Raw genomic sequence first — 17,253 nt, 5'->3', positions numbered from 1 at the left:
AGATAGATAGAGTGAAAGGCACTATATAATAGATAGATAGATAGATAGATAGATAGATAGATAGATAGATAGATAGATAGATAGATAGATAGATGTGAAAGGCACTATATAATAGATAGATAGATAGATAGATAGATAGATAGATAGATAGATAGATAGATAGATAGATAGATAGAGTGAAAGGCACTATATAATAGATAGATAGATAGATAGAGTGAAAGGCACTATATAATAGATAGATAGATAGATAGATAGATAGATAGATAGATAGATAGATAGATAGATAGATAGATAGATAGATAGATAGATAGATAGATAGATAATAATAATAATACATTTTATTTATACAAGGTGCCTTTCAGAGAACTCAAGGACACCGAACAAACAATAAATAAATAAATAAATAAATAAAAGACACAATTATAAACAACTTAAAACATCAGAAAATCTAAAAATTAAAACCAAACAAAACCACTATAATCAGAAGAAAAAAGAAAAAGCCATTTTAAACAGATGCGTTTTAAGTTTGCATTTGAAGGATGAATATGATTTGATGTTTCAGAGCTCCGCAGGTAATGAATTCCAGAGCTTGGGAGCAGAATGGCTGAAAGCTCTGCTCCCCATGGTGGTTAGACGGGCGGGAGGGACAGTCAGATGGGTGGAGGAAGAAGATCTAAGGTTATGGAGATGGAATGGCAACATGAAGAAGGTCAGACAGATATGGAGGGGCGAGGTTATGGATGGCCTTAAATGTTAATAGCAGAATCTTAAAATCAGTACGAAACTTGATTGGGAGCCAATGAAGCTGCTGCAAGACCGGAGTAATATGGTGAATAGATGAGGTTCGAGTGATGATACGTGCTGCAGAATTCTGGACTAACTGAAGTTTATGAAGAGATTTGTTAGGGAGACCAAAGAGGAGTGAATTGCAGTAGTCCAGCCGAGAAGTGACAAGACTATGAACAAGAATGGCAGTGGTGTGAGGAGTGAGGGAGGGGCGAATGGGATTAATATTACGTAGGTGGAAGTAAGCAGACCGGGTGATGTTATTAATGTGACATTGGAAAGATAGAGTACTGTCAAGGATCACACCCAGACTCTTGACTTGAGATGATGGGGAAACAACAGAGTTATCAATAATAAGAGACAGATTATTGGTTTTGGATAATGATGATTTTGAACCAATGAGGAGAACCTCAGTTTTGTCACTGTTTAATTTAAGAAAATTCAATAGATAGATAGATAGATAGATAGATAGATAGATAGATAGATAGATAGATAGATAGATAGATAGATAGATAGATAGATAGATAGATAGGGTGGCACAGTGGTAGTGCTGCTGCCTCACAGTTGGGAGACCTGGGGACCTGGGTTCGCTTCCCAGGTCCTCCCTGCGTGGAGTTTGCATGTTCTCCCCGTGTCTGCGTGGGTTTCCTCCGTGCGCTCCTGTTTCCTCCCACAGTCCAAAGACATGCAGGTTAGGTGGATTGGTGATTCTAAATTGCCCCGTGTGTGTGTGCTTGGTGTGTTTGTGTGTGTCCTGTGGTGGGTTGGCACCCTGCCTGGGATTGGTTCCTGCCTTGTGCCCTGTGTTGGCTGGGATTGGCTCCAGCAGACCCCCGTGACCCTGTGTTCGGATTCAGTGGGTTGGATAATGGATAGATGGCTAGATAGATACTTTATTAATCCTAAGGGGAAATTCACAAATAAGCACAATACAAACAATCATGCAAAAACAGATTAATAGAACAATCAATTATAACATCCACCACAATCCCATCATACACAGTGAAAGACAGAAGAAAACAAGTAGGTCTTAAGCCGACTTTTAAAAACCTCGATAGAGGACGAAGACCTGATGTGCGGACGCAAGTCATCCCAAAGCTGTGGGGCAACAACTGGAAAAGCTCAGTCTCCCCTCGACTTCAGCCGAGATCTTAACAGTACAAGGAGCAGTCGTCCAGATGACCTCAGTGCTCTTGGTGGCACATAGGGGTCACAGATATATTTTGGAATACCATGAATAATAATGATAATTAATTGAATATACAGAGCATCAGGATTAAACTAAGATGAAGCTGTGAGAAAGCCATGTTACAGTATTGTGTTTTCAGCAGTTCTTTAAATGCTCCACCGTATCAGCCTGGCGATTTTCTATCGGTAAACTCGTACTCCAGATTTGAGGTGCATAACAGCAGAAGGCCGCCCGCCTCACCACTTCTTTTAAGTTTAGCTCTTGGGATTCTAAATTCTAAGATCTTTATTGAATTTTAAGACAGTATCTTGTTCTTGATTTTTGGAATCACATTTGATTGCATTCTAAATTATAAAATTGCTCAGTGGTATTTTGGCTTGATGAAGACTTTCTTGAAAATCATTGTTAAGTTTTTGCCCATTAAGATAATAAGATACAGATCCATTAGATATTGTTTACAACAACAACAACATTTATTTCTAGAGCACATTTTAATACAAGTAATGTACAGTAATCCCTCACTTATTGCGGGAGATAGGTTCCAAGGCCGACCGCGATAACTGAATTTCCGCGAAGTAGGGACACCATATTTATTTAAATTATTTAACGTGTATTTGGACGTTTTTAAACCCTCCCTGTATTGTTTACAACCCACCCTTTACTCTATTAATAACAGGGACAACTGCTAAGCAATATGAAATCGGTATATAAGTTTACACTTACTATATAGCGAAGTACAGGTAGCTATATATGACGTGATGATGGTGATGAATATGCTGCGCAGTAAAAATGATGACGATGAAGGTGATAATCCCCTGAATGCAGTAGCAAGAGCACGTTAATGTTGAATGAGTGAGATGAGACTTCCTGGTTAATGCAGCACTCAGTCGCTGAGCCAATCAGCAGCACACAGGAACTTAACTGCGTGCTCGTATTGGGTAGCTTCTCAGCCATCCGCCAATAGCATCTCTTGTATGAAATCAACTGGGCAAACCAACTGAGGAAGCAAATACCAGAAGTAAAAAGACTAATTGTCCGCAGAAACCCGCGAAGAAGCGAAAAATCTGCGTTATATATTTAGATATGCTTACATATAAAATCCGCGAAAAGTGAACCGCGAAGTGGCGAGGGATTACTGTAGCTCAAAGTGCTTTACATGATGAAGAAAAGAGAAAAAAAGGCAAAGTAAGACTTGAAATAAGAGAACCCTAATTAACATAGAGTAAGAGTAAGGTCCGATGGCCGGGGGGGGACAGTAAAAACAAAACAAAAAAAAACTCCAGACGGCTGGAGAGAAAAAATAAAATCTGCAGGGGGTCCGAAGCCATGATGCCACCCAGCCCCCTCTGGTCATTCTACCTCACATAAATAAATAGTCCTCTTTGTATTTAGGGTTCTCATGGAAGGACTTGATGATGAAGGTCGTGTAGACTTCTGGCCTTCGATCCATCAATGGAGGGACATCACGGTGCTTTGATTAGGTGGCACAGGTCACCACCAATGTTCCCTCTAAGGAGTAGCATATAGTGAGCAAAAAACATTGTTTATGAACGACATTTTGTTTAAGCCAAAAATTTATGAGCACCAACTCCGACGGTCGGAGTGAGCGATCGTACGATAAGTACGAGCGACGCCGTCGGAATGAGCGATCGTGCGGGAAGTATGAGCGACGCTCTGAATTCATGTGAGCGATTGCTCACACGCTTAGCTTAGAGGGAACATTGGTCACCACCACAGAAAACCAGAAAAAAAACAGAAGAGAGAGTAGGGGTTAGTTTAGAGCCACCATGAATAGTTATGATTATTAATTGAATATACAGAGCATCAGGATTAAACTAAAATGAAGTTATGAGAAAGCCATGTTAAAGTCATGTGTTTTTAGCAGTTTACCACTGCTGTCGTCACCACTTACTCTCTCATCATCTACAGTAACAGTTGTCTGTTAGGCTTTTCTCTGAATTACTATCTTACTCTTCTTTATTTATTTATTTGGTTTAGTACAATGCTATGTACTGTATACCCTGCCGTTCTTTCTTAAACTCTGTGAAGTGCCTTGAGCATGGGAAAGGCGCCATATACATAAAATGTATTATTATTATTATTATTATTACATTCCATACTAATACGTTTTTCTTTCTTTGGTCCACTATAGTTCTGTCTCTCCCCGCTCCCCAAGCCGATCGCCTGCTCGCTCTCCTGGACGCTCTCCTGCACGCTCTCCTGCACGCAGACTGGATGAAACCGATGAGAGTCAGCTGGAGAGGCTTTACAAACCTGTTTTTGTCATGAAGCCGTCATCCAGCAAATGTGCTGAAGGACAAACAGCTCGCTTTGACTTGAAGGCAGTTGGAAGACCAATGCCTGAAATCTTCTGGTTCCATAATGGTGAGGAATCTATCTATATATAAAATCCCTGTGTGTGTCCAGGTGTCCGTGTGTGGGTGCCTTCTGGTGAAGTGCGCATGCGTGGCGCACGGTGCGACGCGCGATATTATGTCAGAGAAAGTTAGAGGCGTTTTACGGAAATACAAACCAGTATTACTGCGAGAGGAAATTAAAGGTACACAATACAGTGACGCATATTACAGCCACATACAAGCCAGTATTACTGTCAGAGGAGATTAAAGGCATATTACCGACGTGCACGCCTGTATTACCGCCTGTGAAAATTAAAGGTATATTACGAACGTACAAGCCAGCGGACGTACAAGACGGCATCCTTCAATAAGGGCGCGCACAAAAAGGCAACCTCAATTGGGCGCAGCGAATAAAGACGCGCGTAAATAAAGATCTGCACCTTTGTTGCTCTTCACATATTCCAGAGCCATTTGAACTAAATTATCTATGAACGCCTTTATTCGGCGCGCTCAATTGAGGTCGTCCTTTTGAAGCTCGCCTTTTTGTGCGCGCCCTTATTGAATAGAGCCGTACAAGACAGTATTACTGTCACAGAAAATTAAAGACACACAATACACGGCGGCAGCCCATGAAGAACGGTCAGCTCAGCAAGTGAACATCAACAAAAGAAAGGCTGAAAGAAAGAAAAATACGACCAACAAACACAATGAGGTCAAAGTCCCTTGCCATTTAATATAGACTGTTCCTACTAATGTTTATGCACTACTGTTCTAGCGCCCGTTATTGTAACAGGCTAAATGACTAGTATTATATATGAACATTGTCACAAAACTGAGACATACACAGAAAAAGGTTTGGGGCAGCCACCCGTATATTCTGGTATCCTGGCTGCAAAGTCGTTTTCTTATTCACTGATGTGCACACAACTGAGTCCAAAACAAGACTCGCAAACAAGGGAAAGGGGAAGGCTTCTAAAGGGGAAGAAAGGAAATGAGGTCATAAGGATCGGGCCCATATTCGTTAGCCATTGGTTCGAACACAGACGTGACATCACAGGGGCCGGAGCCAGTAAGGTCTCCTTCCATTGGTTCGGTTCCGGAAGTGACGTCAAGAGAGGCAGATGGGATCTCCCGGGAATGGTCTACAGGGAAGAGAGAAAATGAGTCAGTGCACTCTGCCACCTCCTGGCCTGTTTCAGAACTGCCGTCACTCAAGCCCTTTAGCTGCCTTCCATGCGCACGTGTGTGACAACATTTTATTGTGAGGAAGCAGCAGGATGGTACAGTGGCTAAGGGGGTATCTTCAACAATTGTTATGATCTGATCCCCCTTTTTCTTTTTGACACCCACTGCACACCCAACCTACGTGGAAAGGGGTCTCTCTTTCTCCTCCTGCCTTTCCGGAAGTTTCTTCCATTTATTCCCTTCAAGAGTTTTTTGGGAGTTTTTTCCTTGTCTTCTTAGAGAGTCGAGGCTGGGGGACTGTCAAGAGGCAGGGCCTGTTAAAGCCCATTGCGGCACTTCTTGTGTGATTTTGGGCTATACAAAAATAAATTGTATTGTATTGTGTATTATATTGTATTGTATTGTATTGTATCTCTGTCTTAATTCATGTGGAGTTTGTCACCGAGAGCCCGGGCTTCCTCCCACATACCAAGTAGCCTGCTGTGAGGTTGTCTTGCAGTGGACTGCTGTAATGAGGTGTTGGCTCCCATTTTCAAATTGCTGTTGCTACACTATGCTTTACTATGCTGCATCCTTGTAATTTGGAAAGATGCCTTCAAACAATCATTTGACAGACTTTTGTTTTAAGGTCTTGCGTCATTTCTTAGACTGATCCCTCAATTCCTTATTTCTTCCCAGGCCAACAAGTGGTGAATGATTATACTCATAAAATTGTGGTCAAAGAAGATGGCACCCAATCAATGATCATTGTTCCAGCCATGCCAGTGGATTCTGGAGAATGGACTGTGGTGGCTCAGAACCGAGCTGGAAAAACATCCATTTCCATGACGCTTACTGTGGAGGGTAACACATTCCATTTCAAATATGTATGCATTTTATTTTTGACTTCTCCTGAAACAGCAATATTTATTGTGTTCCCTCTTTTGTTGTTAACAGCCAAAGAAACCCTAGTGAAACCACAATTTATTGAAAAGTTAAGGAACCTCAGTGTAAAAGAAGGCACTTTGGTGGCACTGGCAGTCAAGGCTATTGGCAATCCAATCCCTGATATTGTATGGCTGAAAAACAGCGATATCATCACTCCACACAAATATCCAAACATTAGGTAAGTACTAACAGAAGGCTCAGCGACGTCTGCTCTATTTCCCCTTTCCATAACCCTGAGAACGCTAAAGTGCATCCAGAAAGTATTCACAGCACTTCATCACTTTTTCCACATTTTGTTATGTTACAGCCTTATTCCAAAATGGATTCAATTCATTTTTTTCCTCAGAATTCTACACACAACACCCCATAATGACAACGTGAAAAAAGTTTGCTTGAGATTTTTGAAAATTTATTAAAAATAAAAAAATTGAGAATTCCCATGTACATAAGTATTCACAGCCTTTGCCGTGAAGCTCCAAATTAAGCTCAGGTGCCTCCTGTTTCCCCTGATCATCTTTGAGATGTTTCTGCAGCTTCATTGGAGTCCACCCGTGGTAAATTCAGTTGACTGGACCTGATTTGGAAAGGCACACATCTGTCTATATAAGGTCCCACAGTTGACAGTTCATGTCAGAGCACAAACCAAGCATGAAGTCAAAGGAATTGTCTGTAGACCTCCGAGACAGGATTGTCTCGAGGCACAAATCTGGGGAAGGTTACAGAAAAATTTCTGCTGCTTTGAAGGTCCCAATGAGCACAGTGGCCTCCATCATCCGTAAATGGAAGAAGTTCGAAACCACCAGGACTCTTCCTAGAGCTGGCCGGCCATCTAAACTGAGCGACTGGGGGAGAAGGGCCTTAGTCAGGGAGGTGACCAAGAACCCGATGGTCCCTCTGTCAGAGCTCCAGAGGTCCTCTGTGGAGAGAGGAGAACCTTCCAGAAGGACAACCATCTCTGCAGCAATCCACCAATCAGGTCTGTATGGTAGAGTGGCCAGACAGAAGCCACTCCTTAGTAAAAGGCACATGGCAGCCCACCTGGAGTTTGCTAAAAGGCTCCTGAAGGACTCTCAGACCATGAGAAAGAAAATTCTCTGGTCTGATGAGACAAAGATTGAACTGTTTGGTGTGAATGCCAGGCGTCACATTTGGAGGAATCCAGGCACCGCTCATCACCAGGCCAATACCATCCCTGCAGTGAAGCATGATGGTGGCAGAATCATGCTGTGGGGATGTTTTTCAGTGGCAGGAACTGGGAGACTAGTCAGGATAAAGGGAAAGATGACTTCAGCAATGTACAGAGACATCCGGGATGAAAACCTGCTCCAGAGCGCTCTTGACCTCAGACTGGGGCGACGGTTCATCTTTCAGCAGGACAACGACCCTAAGCACACAGCCAAGATATCAAAGGAGTGGCTTCAGGACAACTCTGTGAATGTCCTTGAGTGGCCCAGCCAGAGCCCAGACTTGAATCTGATTGAACATCTCTGGAGAGATCTTAAAATGGCTGTGCACCGACGCTTCCCATCCAACCTGATGGAGCTTGAGAGGTGCTGCAAAGAGGAATGGGCCAAACTGGCCAAGGATAGGTGTGCCAAGCTTGTGGCATCATATTCAAAAAGACTTGAGGCTGAAATTGCTGCCAAAGATGCATCGACAAAGTATTGAGCAAAGGCTGTGAATACTTATTTACATGGGATTTCTCAGTTTGTTTATTTTTAATAAATTTGCAAAAATCTCAAGTAAACTTTTTTCACGTTGTCATTATGGGGTGTTGTGTATAGAATTCTGAGGAAAAAAATGACTTTAATCCATTTTGAAATAAGGCTGTAACATAACAAAATGTGGAAAAAGTGATGTGCTGTGAATACTTTCCGGATGCACTGTATAGTAACACGTTGTGTGTTTGCTGGCAGTGTTGTGTAGTGGTTAAGGGTTTACACTTCATACCCTGAGGGTGAGGGTTCAAATCCCACTAGAGATACTGTGTGATCATGGACAAGTTACTTCACCCGTGCTCCAACTGGAAAAACAAAAGAAATGTAACCAATTGTATCTTAAATGTAATAAGTCACCTTGGATAAAGGCATCAGCCAAGTAATAAAGTACATCACAACTGTATAGCACCACACTGAATGCCAGCAAGCCAAATGATTTGTGTTGCAGTGTGCCATGAGTTAATAGTAACCCTTGAAATACTGGCTTTAATTTGTGAAAGATGTTAACCAGTCCTCACCAGGATCGTCCTCAATAGGATCCGTGATCACTTGCTCACCTACCAGTGACTGGAACAGTCTGGTTTTACACCTGAGAAGTCTACCATTGACTGCATCCTGGCACTGTGGGTCCTCATGGAGAGCGAACGCGAATATCGGCAGAGTTTCTTTGCAGCTTTTGTCGATTTTCACAAAGCGTTTGACTCAGTTAATCGAGCTGCCCTGTGTTACATCCTGGGGGTTCGCATGATCTCCTCGAGGTTGCTGGATTTCATGGTCGGCCTGTACACTGGTACTGTGAGTGCTGTGCAGAGTGGAGGGAGACCCTCTGTGTTTTTCCCAGTTGATTCTGGAATTCGTCAGCGGTGTGTTCTGCTCCTACTCTGTTCAATACTTGTATGGACTGGGTGTGTTGGGTAGAGTCGTGGGGTCCAGCGGCTGTGGGGCATCTGTCGGTGAAGAAAGAATCACAGATCTTGACTTTGCTGACGATGCTGTGATTTTCGCGGAGTCAATGGAGGCTCTGATCGGGGGTCTCGAGAGACTGAGTGAGGGGTCTGAGTGTCTGGGCTTGTGAATGTCCTGGATAACAACCAACATTCAGACCTTTAATGACCTCTTGGGCACGGCCATCAGCAGTGTGTCTGTTTTGCACAGAGAGTGTCGACCTTGTCAAGAAGTTTACTTACCTTGGCAGTGACATCCATGTCTCTTTTGACTCTTCCTATGAAGTTAATAGACGGATTGGGAGAGCATGGGGGGTCATGAGGTCACTGGAAAGGGGTGTGTGGTGCTCCCGATATCTATGTAAAAGGACAAAGGTCCAAGTCCTTAGAGTCCTGGTGCTTCCTGTCTTGCTATATGGTTGCGAGACATGGACGCTATCCAGTGACCTGAGACGAAGGCTGGACTCCTTTGGTACTGTGTCTCTCTGGAAAATCCTTGGGTACCGTTGGTTTGACCTTGTGTTGCTCATGGAGTCCCGAATGAGGCACATGACCTGCATTGTGAGGTAGCATCAGTTACGGCATTACGGCCACGTGGCATGTTTCCCCGAGGGTGATCCAGCTCATAAGATCCTCATTGTCGGGGACCAGGCCAAGGCCCACATAACACATGGCTGCGACAGATAGAGGATCAATTCCAGATGGTGGGACTGGACCACGTGTCTACCTGGGGGGGTTGCAAACCGGGATCTCGAGTTGTTTCGTCGTGTGGTGTGTGCAGCAACGCTCTGTACCAGTGCATGCTCCCCAACTTCACTTGACTTGACTTGTTAACCAGTCTTCTTTTTGTCCTTTGTTTCAGAATCGATGGCAACAAAGGAGAGGCTGCCTTCAAAATTGCATCGGCACTTGGCAGCGACTCTGCGTGGTACACGGCCACGGCCATCAACAAGGCAGGACGTGACACAACCAGATGTAAAGTTAATGTGGAAGTAGAATTAGCAGAGCCTGAACCAGAGAGGAAATTAATAATCCCAAAAGGAACCTATAAGGCCAAGGAGATTGCTGCTCCTGAATTGGAGCCACTTCACTTGCGTTACGGACAAGAGCAGTGGGAAGAAGGTGATTTATATGACAAAGAGAAGCAGCAGAAGCCACACTTCAAAAAGAAGCTGACCTCAGTGCGGCTCAAGAAATTTGGACCAGTGCACTTTGAATGCAGACTGACTCCCATTGGAGACCCGGCGATGGTAGTAGAATGGCTGCATGATGGGAAGCCTTTGGCTGCTGCCAATAGACTGAGAATGGTCAATGAATTTGGCTACTGCAGCCTAGATTACGAGGTTGCTTACTCGAGGGACAGTGGTGTCATTACCTGCAGAGCAACAAACAAACACGGAGTCGATCAGACCTCTGCAACTCTAATTGTAAAAGACGAGAAGAGCCTTGTTGAGGAGAGCCAGCTGCCTGAGGGCAGGAGGGGAATGCAACGAATTGAAGAGCTCGAACGAATTGCTCATGAAGGTGCCCTTGCAGGTGTCTCAGAAGAAGTGACAGAAAAGACCAAACCCGAGATTGTCTTGTTCCCTGAGCCTGCAAGAGTATATGAGGGTGAGATTGCAAGATACCGTTGCAGAGTGACTGGGTACCCCCAACCAAAAGTCAACTGGTATCTCAATGGGCAACTCATCCGTAAAAGCAAACGTTTCCGACTTCGCTATGATGGCATATACTATCTTGAAATTGTTGACTGCAAGTCCTATGATTCTGGAGAGGTCAAAGTGACAGCGGAGAATCCAGAAGCTGTTGTGGAGCACACAGTTAAGCTAGAAGTTCAGCAGAAAGAGGACTTCAGATCTGTTCTCCGCCGTGCTCCAGAACCCAAGGTGGAGGCACCCACCGAGCATGGCAGAGTGTCTTTTGACGTTGTCAAGGCTGACAAACCCCATGAAGCGCCACTCAGTAAGGAAGTTGTGAAGCTGAGGAAGGCCGAAAGGGTTACACATGAAAAAGAAACCGAGGAGACAGAGGAGCTTCGCAGTAAATTCAAACGTAGGAAGGAAGAAGGCTATTACGAAGCTATCACAGCAGTTGAGATGAAATCACGTCGAAAAGATGAGTCCTATGAAGATATGTTGAGAAAGAGGAAGGAAGAACTCCTCCACTGGACCAAAGACATGCCTGAGGAAGAGAAGAAAGCTCTTCTTGCTGAAGGCAAAGTGACCATTCCAACTCTTAAACCAGACAGGATCGAGCTGTCACCAAGCATGGAGGCTCCTAAAATCCTAGAACGCATACAAAGCCAAACTGTCCCTCAGGCAGACGAGGCCCACTTCCGTGTTCGGGTGGTGGGTAAGCCAGAGCCTGAGTGTGAATGGTTTAAAAATGGAGTGAAGCTCGAGAAATCCGAGCGCATCTACTGGTACTGGCCTGAAGATCACGTTTGTGAATTGGTTATTCGAGATGTCGCAGCTGAAGACTCTGCTAGCATCATGGTGAAAGCCATGAACATTGCTGGTGAAACTTCAAGCCATGCATTCTTGCTTGTACAAGGTAAGAAAGATGTATTTATACAATTTCAGATCCTTCTTGTTTTAATCTTTTATTTTTTACACCTAAATAGTCATGTAAGGCTGCGGTGGGTTGGCACCCTGCCCGGGATTGGTTCCTGCTTTGTGCCCTGTGTTGGCTGGGATTGGCTCCAGCAGACCCCCGTGACCCTGTGTTCGGATTCAGCGGGTTGAATAATGGATGGATGGATAGCCATGTCAGGGGGCTCAGCACACTGCCCTGTGGAGTGTTTGTGTTGAGGGTGAACTTGGTGGATGTGATGCTTCCAGTCCACACATGCTGAGGTTTGCCAACATCTAGTTATAAAGGGAGGTGCCAAGGAGTTTGGTGGTCAGCTTTGCTGGTACAACAGTGTTAAACGCTGAGCTGTACTCTATAAAGAGGACTTTGGCATAACAGTTTTTACTATCTGGATGTGCCAGGATGGCAAGAAGTGCAAGGGAGATGGCATCCCCTATCGAGAGGTTTCATTGTCGTGCCACGCTAGTGTTTTCTGAAATCACTGCACGGTTGTTTTTGTTTGCTGACTTTTTTTAAGTTTGGAAGAAGGGTGAACTCCAGTTATTGAAATCATGTGGTTTGAGGGGCTTGTGTGAGCCAATAACCCAGTGAAACAGTAGGATCGACTATAGGGACATTTAATAAGAATGGCAACAGGCAGCATTAACAAGAAAAATATTACTGGGATTTACCACTGGGGTAAAAAAAACACAAAACAGCAAATCCATCTTCTTCTTCTTCTACTTCTTTTTTCGGCTGCCCCCATTTAGGGATCTCCACCGTGGATGATCTGCCTCCATCTATACCTGTCATTTACATCATTTTCTGCCACACTGACTTCCTTCATGTTCTTCCTCACCACATCCATCAACGTCTTCTTCGGCCTTCCTCTGTTCCTCTTGTCTAGCGGTGCCATCCTCAACATTCTTTTCCTGACATACCCCTCATCTCACCTCTTTCATGTGCCCAAACCATCTCAGTCTAGCCGCTCTCACTTGGTCACCAAACTGACATACCTGTGTTGTCCCTCTAATATCCTCATTCCAAAGCCTGTCTACCCTCGTTACTCCAAGCGAAAATCGTAGCATCAAAGCAGGAAATCCATCAATCTTCTTATATAAGGCGCTAGTGTGGCTATCTGTTTGTCTGTCCAGGATTTGATTTGGCTTGGTTTGGATTTGGCGCTCGCAAACCGATTGACCTGAAATTTGGTACACATATACTACGTGACGTCTACTATCTGCTTTCAGGGTAATGATTGACCTCCGAGGTTATTCCTCTTTTTTATTTTTATTTTATCTTATTGTCAAATTAACTCTCGGCAGCAGGCAGCAGGGCGGCGGTGTTCTCATCAGAACCTTGGTGTTATTTTTGATTCCTCCCTCTCTTATTCCGCCCACATAAACCACATTATATTCAATATATATTGGCGTGTCGGCCCAGTGCAGGTGCACAGTTTGCACAGGCCTAAGGCCGCCCCTGTCCTGACGTCTCAGCCCATTTGTTAATGATTATGATGGTTACCTCTGTACATCTTTATAATGTCTCCAGCCACCGAGGAGTTTGGTTGGGTGGCGCCCATCTCTGTTGTGTGTAATCATTTGGAGGTGCAGGATGCTAACTTGGATCACTGGATGGATTCAAAGTGCAGTGCACAGCCATCTTAGCCCGTTGAGCTACAGGAGATCTCTCTTCTAGTGACCAGTAGGGTTCTTGATTGGCAGCAGGCTCTCTCCATTTTGGCTTTTCTGGTCGGTTACAGTTGTGTCACTTTATTACAGTTACTTCTACAAGGAATACAAGGATGAGAAGTCCATTTTGGCAGGATGTCCCTATGAATCATGGAATGTCAGTAGATGTGTTGCAATCGGGATAACCAGAGTTCATAACCATGTAATAAATGCCGTAGTCATTGTGGTTTATAATATTATTTTCTGTGTTTTAGCCAAGCAAGTGATTACCTTCACTCAAGAGTTAGAAGATGTTAACGCCAAGGAGAAAGACACCATGGCAACATTTGAATGTGAAACATCAGAGCCATTTGTTAAAGTGAAATGGATGAAGAACAATGTGCAGATTTTCCCAGGAGACAAGTACAGAATGCATTCGGACAGAAAAGTCCATTTTCTTTCTGTTTTAATCATTGATATGACTGATCCAGCAGAGTACACTTGTGCACTTATTGAAGATGAATATGTGAAGACTTCCGCTAGGCTTATTGTGGAAGGTACAGAAAAGAAATGATCTCACATGTGGTCACTCATATGGTAAAAAAATATATTATCCCTCACCTGTTCTCAATGTAATTTCTTTTATAGGTGCTCCCCTTGAAATCGTGAAGAAACTGGAAAATATTGAAGTGCCCGAATCAATGTCAGGCGAATTTGAATGTGTTGTTTCCAGAGAAGACGTTGAGGGCAAGTGGTACCGTAGGGATGTTGAGATTACATCAAGCAGTAAATATGTCATTGCTTCAAGACGTGGTCGCCACAGCCTGATGGTAAAAGATGTCACTAGGGAGGATCAAGGTGAATACACATTTGTTGTTGGTGACCAGAAGACAACTTCATCACTGAAGATGATATGTAAGTTATTTTCTATAATGTAAATCTAGAGGCAGTGTGTCTCACTGTGTAGTATAGCTGTACGCACTTAGAACTGATACATTCTGTGTTTCAGACACTGTGATGTGTATTCTGTGGAAGATCAGCCCGGACACATGCAGACACCAAGACACAAGTCCTAAAAGCTCACGTTTTATTGTTTCAGCACCACACACAGTGCGCCAATCAGCCACAATTAAACTCAGTCCTTTCTTCCTCTGTCTTTTTCTTCGTCGTCTTTTCTCCTTTTGGCACCTCCACTCCTGTCCCGCCAGTTTTGTCCTCCTCTTCCCGACTCAGGCTCCCTGAGCGGCCTCTTTAATATTGCACCCGAAGCGCTCCAGGTGCCTGCCGATGATCTTCCGGCAGCACATCCTGGTGTAGTGGAAGTGCTCCGGCCCAAGATTCTGGAATTGTCCAGGCGCCCCCTGGTGGTGTCCACGGGACCCCACAGGGTTGAGCTTCTAAGCAATCTGGGGGAGCTGCCCTCTCCTGTTCCGGGAAAGGTATTGCTTCTCCCCCCGGTCCTTCCATAATAAAGGCGCCCCAGCCGTCCGCCACAACACATAAATCAAGATAGTTTGCACTAGTAATTGCTTTCAATTTCAGTGTTTCGTAAAGATTTCAAGTAATAACAGACCAAAATCAAGACATTCTATCAATATACATTTTGGAATTTAACTTTATGAATATTTTTGCCCTTGTTTAGTTTTTCTTAACTTGTCTGCTATTGGGGTGGCACGGTGGCGCAGTGGGTAGCGCTGCTGCCTCGCAGTTGGGAGACCTGGGGACCCAGGTTCGCTTCCCGGGTCCTCCCTGCGTGGAGTTTCCATGTTCTCCCCGTGTCTGCGTGGGTTTCCTCCCACAGTCCAAAGACATACAGGTTAGGTGGATTGGCGATTCTAAATTGGCCTTTTGGTGTGTGTTTGTGTGTGTCCTGTGGTGGGTTGGCACCCTGCCCGGGATTGGTTCGTGCTCTGTGTTGGCTGGGATTGGTTCCAGCGAACCCCCGTGACCCTGTGTTCGGATTCAGCGGGTTGGAAAATGGATGGATGGATTGTCTGCTATTGAAAGTGCTGTAGACATGAGAGAGTTCTGAGAACTGAAATGGACTCTCCCTCTCATGGCTGCAGTCGAGCTTTCTTAATAGTCCAGACTGCCTGAATTTTTCATCAAGTGGCAGAGATTTTTAGTTATGTTACATAAAGGAAGTCAGATGTAGACAAGGTCACCATAGTAAATGTGAAAAGACGGCTCATCATGTTCATGGGGAGACTGCCAACTACACCATCTCTAACAAAAGCAGACCAGAAACTAAAACATTGTGCGGGTGCACAAACACTTTTCTCATTGAAATCAAAACATATTTCTCACTTGGTGGTGGTCTTTATTTTGCATCGGACTTCACGGGCTGTTAAATGCTGTTGGCCACCTCAGTCACTGTCCTGGAGGGCTTCGGTGGCTGCAGGTTTTCATTCCAACCACCTTCCTAATTAGAGGATAGGGCTTGCTGATAATGGAACTTAAATGGCTTGTTAGTGCATTCATTCATTCATCCAAGACAAATTTTAATTACTGTATAATTTCCTAAAAACATCCATATGTTAAAGAAACTGGAATAGATTTGCACTTCAAAGTACACTTCTGGGGTTATTGATTACAGACTTTTTATAAAATGAAAAAAAGGCTTTGTAATCTTTACTGAGATGACAACATGCAGTGCGTAAAAACTTACTGACCTGAGTAATTCAGACAAAACTAAAATTACGTAGGTCCTCCGTGTGACAATGCGGGTTCGCTCCAAGCTCCCCTCTTCCTTCTGGGTGCCCTTGAACCCGACACCGTCGGTAATGTCACCGATGAGCTTGGCAGTGAGGCACAACAATGAAGCAAGGGGATGGTGCAAAAGTGCAACAAAAAATTAAAACAACAAAAATCAAAGTGTTCAAATAAATAGTGCAGTGCATCACATAAATCCATCCATCCATTATCCTACGTATATTGGAATCCGCAGAAATAGAGAGGATGGGTTTCCCCTGTCTATATATACAGTTTAGGGGGTACACCCGTTCCCCCCACCCCTTGTGTGTGGCAGTAGGACATGAAACATATCTAACTTTTGTAAGAATCAGCATGTGAAATTTCAGCTTCCCACCAATATGGAAAGTGGGAGAATTTAGTGAGGAGTCAGTGAGGGCTTTGCCTTTTAATGGGGAGGGTTTCGTTAGGAAGGGCATCTGGTGTAAAATTTTGCCAAATCCATGTGCGGACAGCCTGATCCCTAATGGGAGCAGCCGAAAGAAGAAGAAGATAACAAGAAATACATTTATCATAGTGAATAATAAAACAAGAGCGTCAGCTTTTAAGGATAAGCTCAGAAGGATATGAGAGTCAGACACATGCCAGGCGCACATTGGGTTCAAATTCAACTCTTACAAGTCGATTCTGGCTTTGTAATGAAATGAGCTGAATAATGTGATACTAGTTCCATAGATCGGTTATGCCAAGATGTAGAAGAGCAGATCTTGAAACGGGTCCATCCCAGCAGCTAGACTGACGTCTACTCTTTTGTTTGAATTTCCAGTACGTGCTGTAACCGTCTTGCAAGGCCTCAGTGACAAGACTGTATGTGAGGGTGACATCACTCAGCTGGAAATTAAGTTTTCTCAGGAAAATGTTGAAGGCACCTGGATGAAGAATGGACAGACTATTCATTCAAGTGAAAGAGTTCACATTGTAATTGACAAGCAGACACACATGCTGCTTATTGAAGACTCTTTAAAGACAGACGCTGGAACCTACTCCTTCCTTGTTACTGGCCATGACCTTTCAACATCAGGCCGATTGTCAGTTCAAAGTGAGTTATGCTTTTTATTTAACTATATAGTACTCTTTCCTTGACTACATTGTTAACAATACTTTGCAACCGCAGAACATACAGAAAAAGTAAGTGAATGGCTTAAATGCAACATA

General features: G+C 43.9%; 1 protein-coding gene across 1 annotated transcript in view; it reads left to right on the top strand.

The window, feature by feature from the left end:
• The window catches only part of ttn.1 (titin, tandem duplicate 1), a 394,831-nt gene that overhangs the window by 56,591 nt on the left and 320,987 nt on the right, over positions 1 to 17,253 (top strand). The window contains 7 exon segments of the mRNA XM_051930464.1: positions 4,128 to 4,360; positions 6,196 to 6,360; positions 6,454 to 6,622; positions 9,969 to 11,659; positions 13,623 to 13,904; positions 13,996 to 14,262; positions 16,865 to 17,137. Of these exon segments, the coding sequence (XP_051786424.1) occupies positions 4,128 to 4,360; positions 6,196 to 6,360; positions 6,454 to 6,622; positions 9,969 to 11,659; positions 13,623 to 13,904; positions 13,996 to 14,262; positions 16,865 to 17,137 (3,080 nt within the window).

Source organism: Erpetoichthys calabaricus, chromosome 8, assembly GCF_900747795.2.
Source record: "Erpetoichthys calabaricus chromosome 8, fErpCal1.3, whole genome shotgun sequence".
NCBI classification, from domain to species: Eukaryota; Metazoa; Chordata; class Cladistia; order Polypteriformes; family Polypteridae; genus Erpetoichthys; species Erpetoichthys calabaricus.
This window is presented reverse-complemented; position numbering and strand designations above follow the sequence as displayed.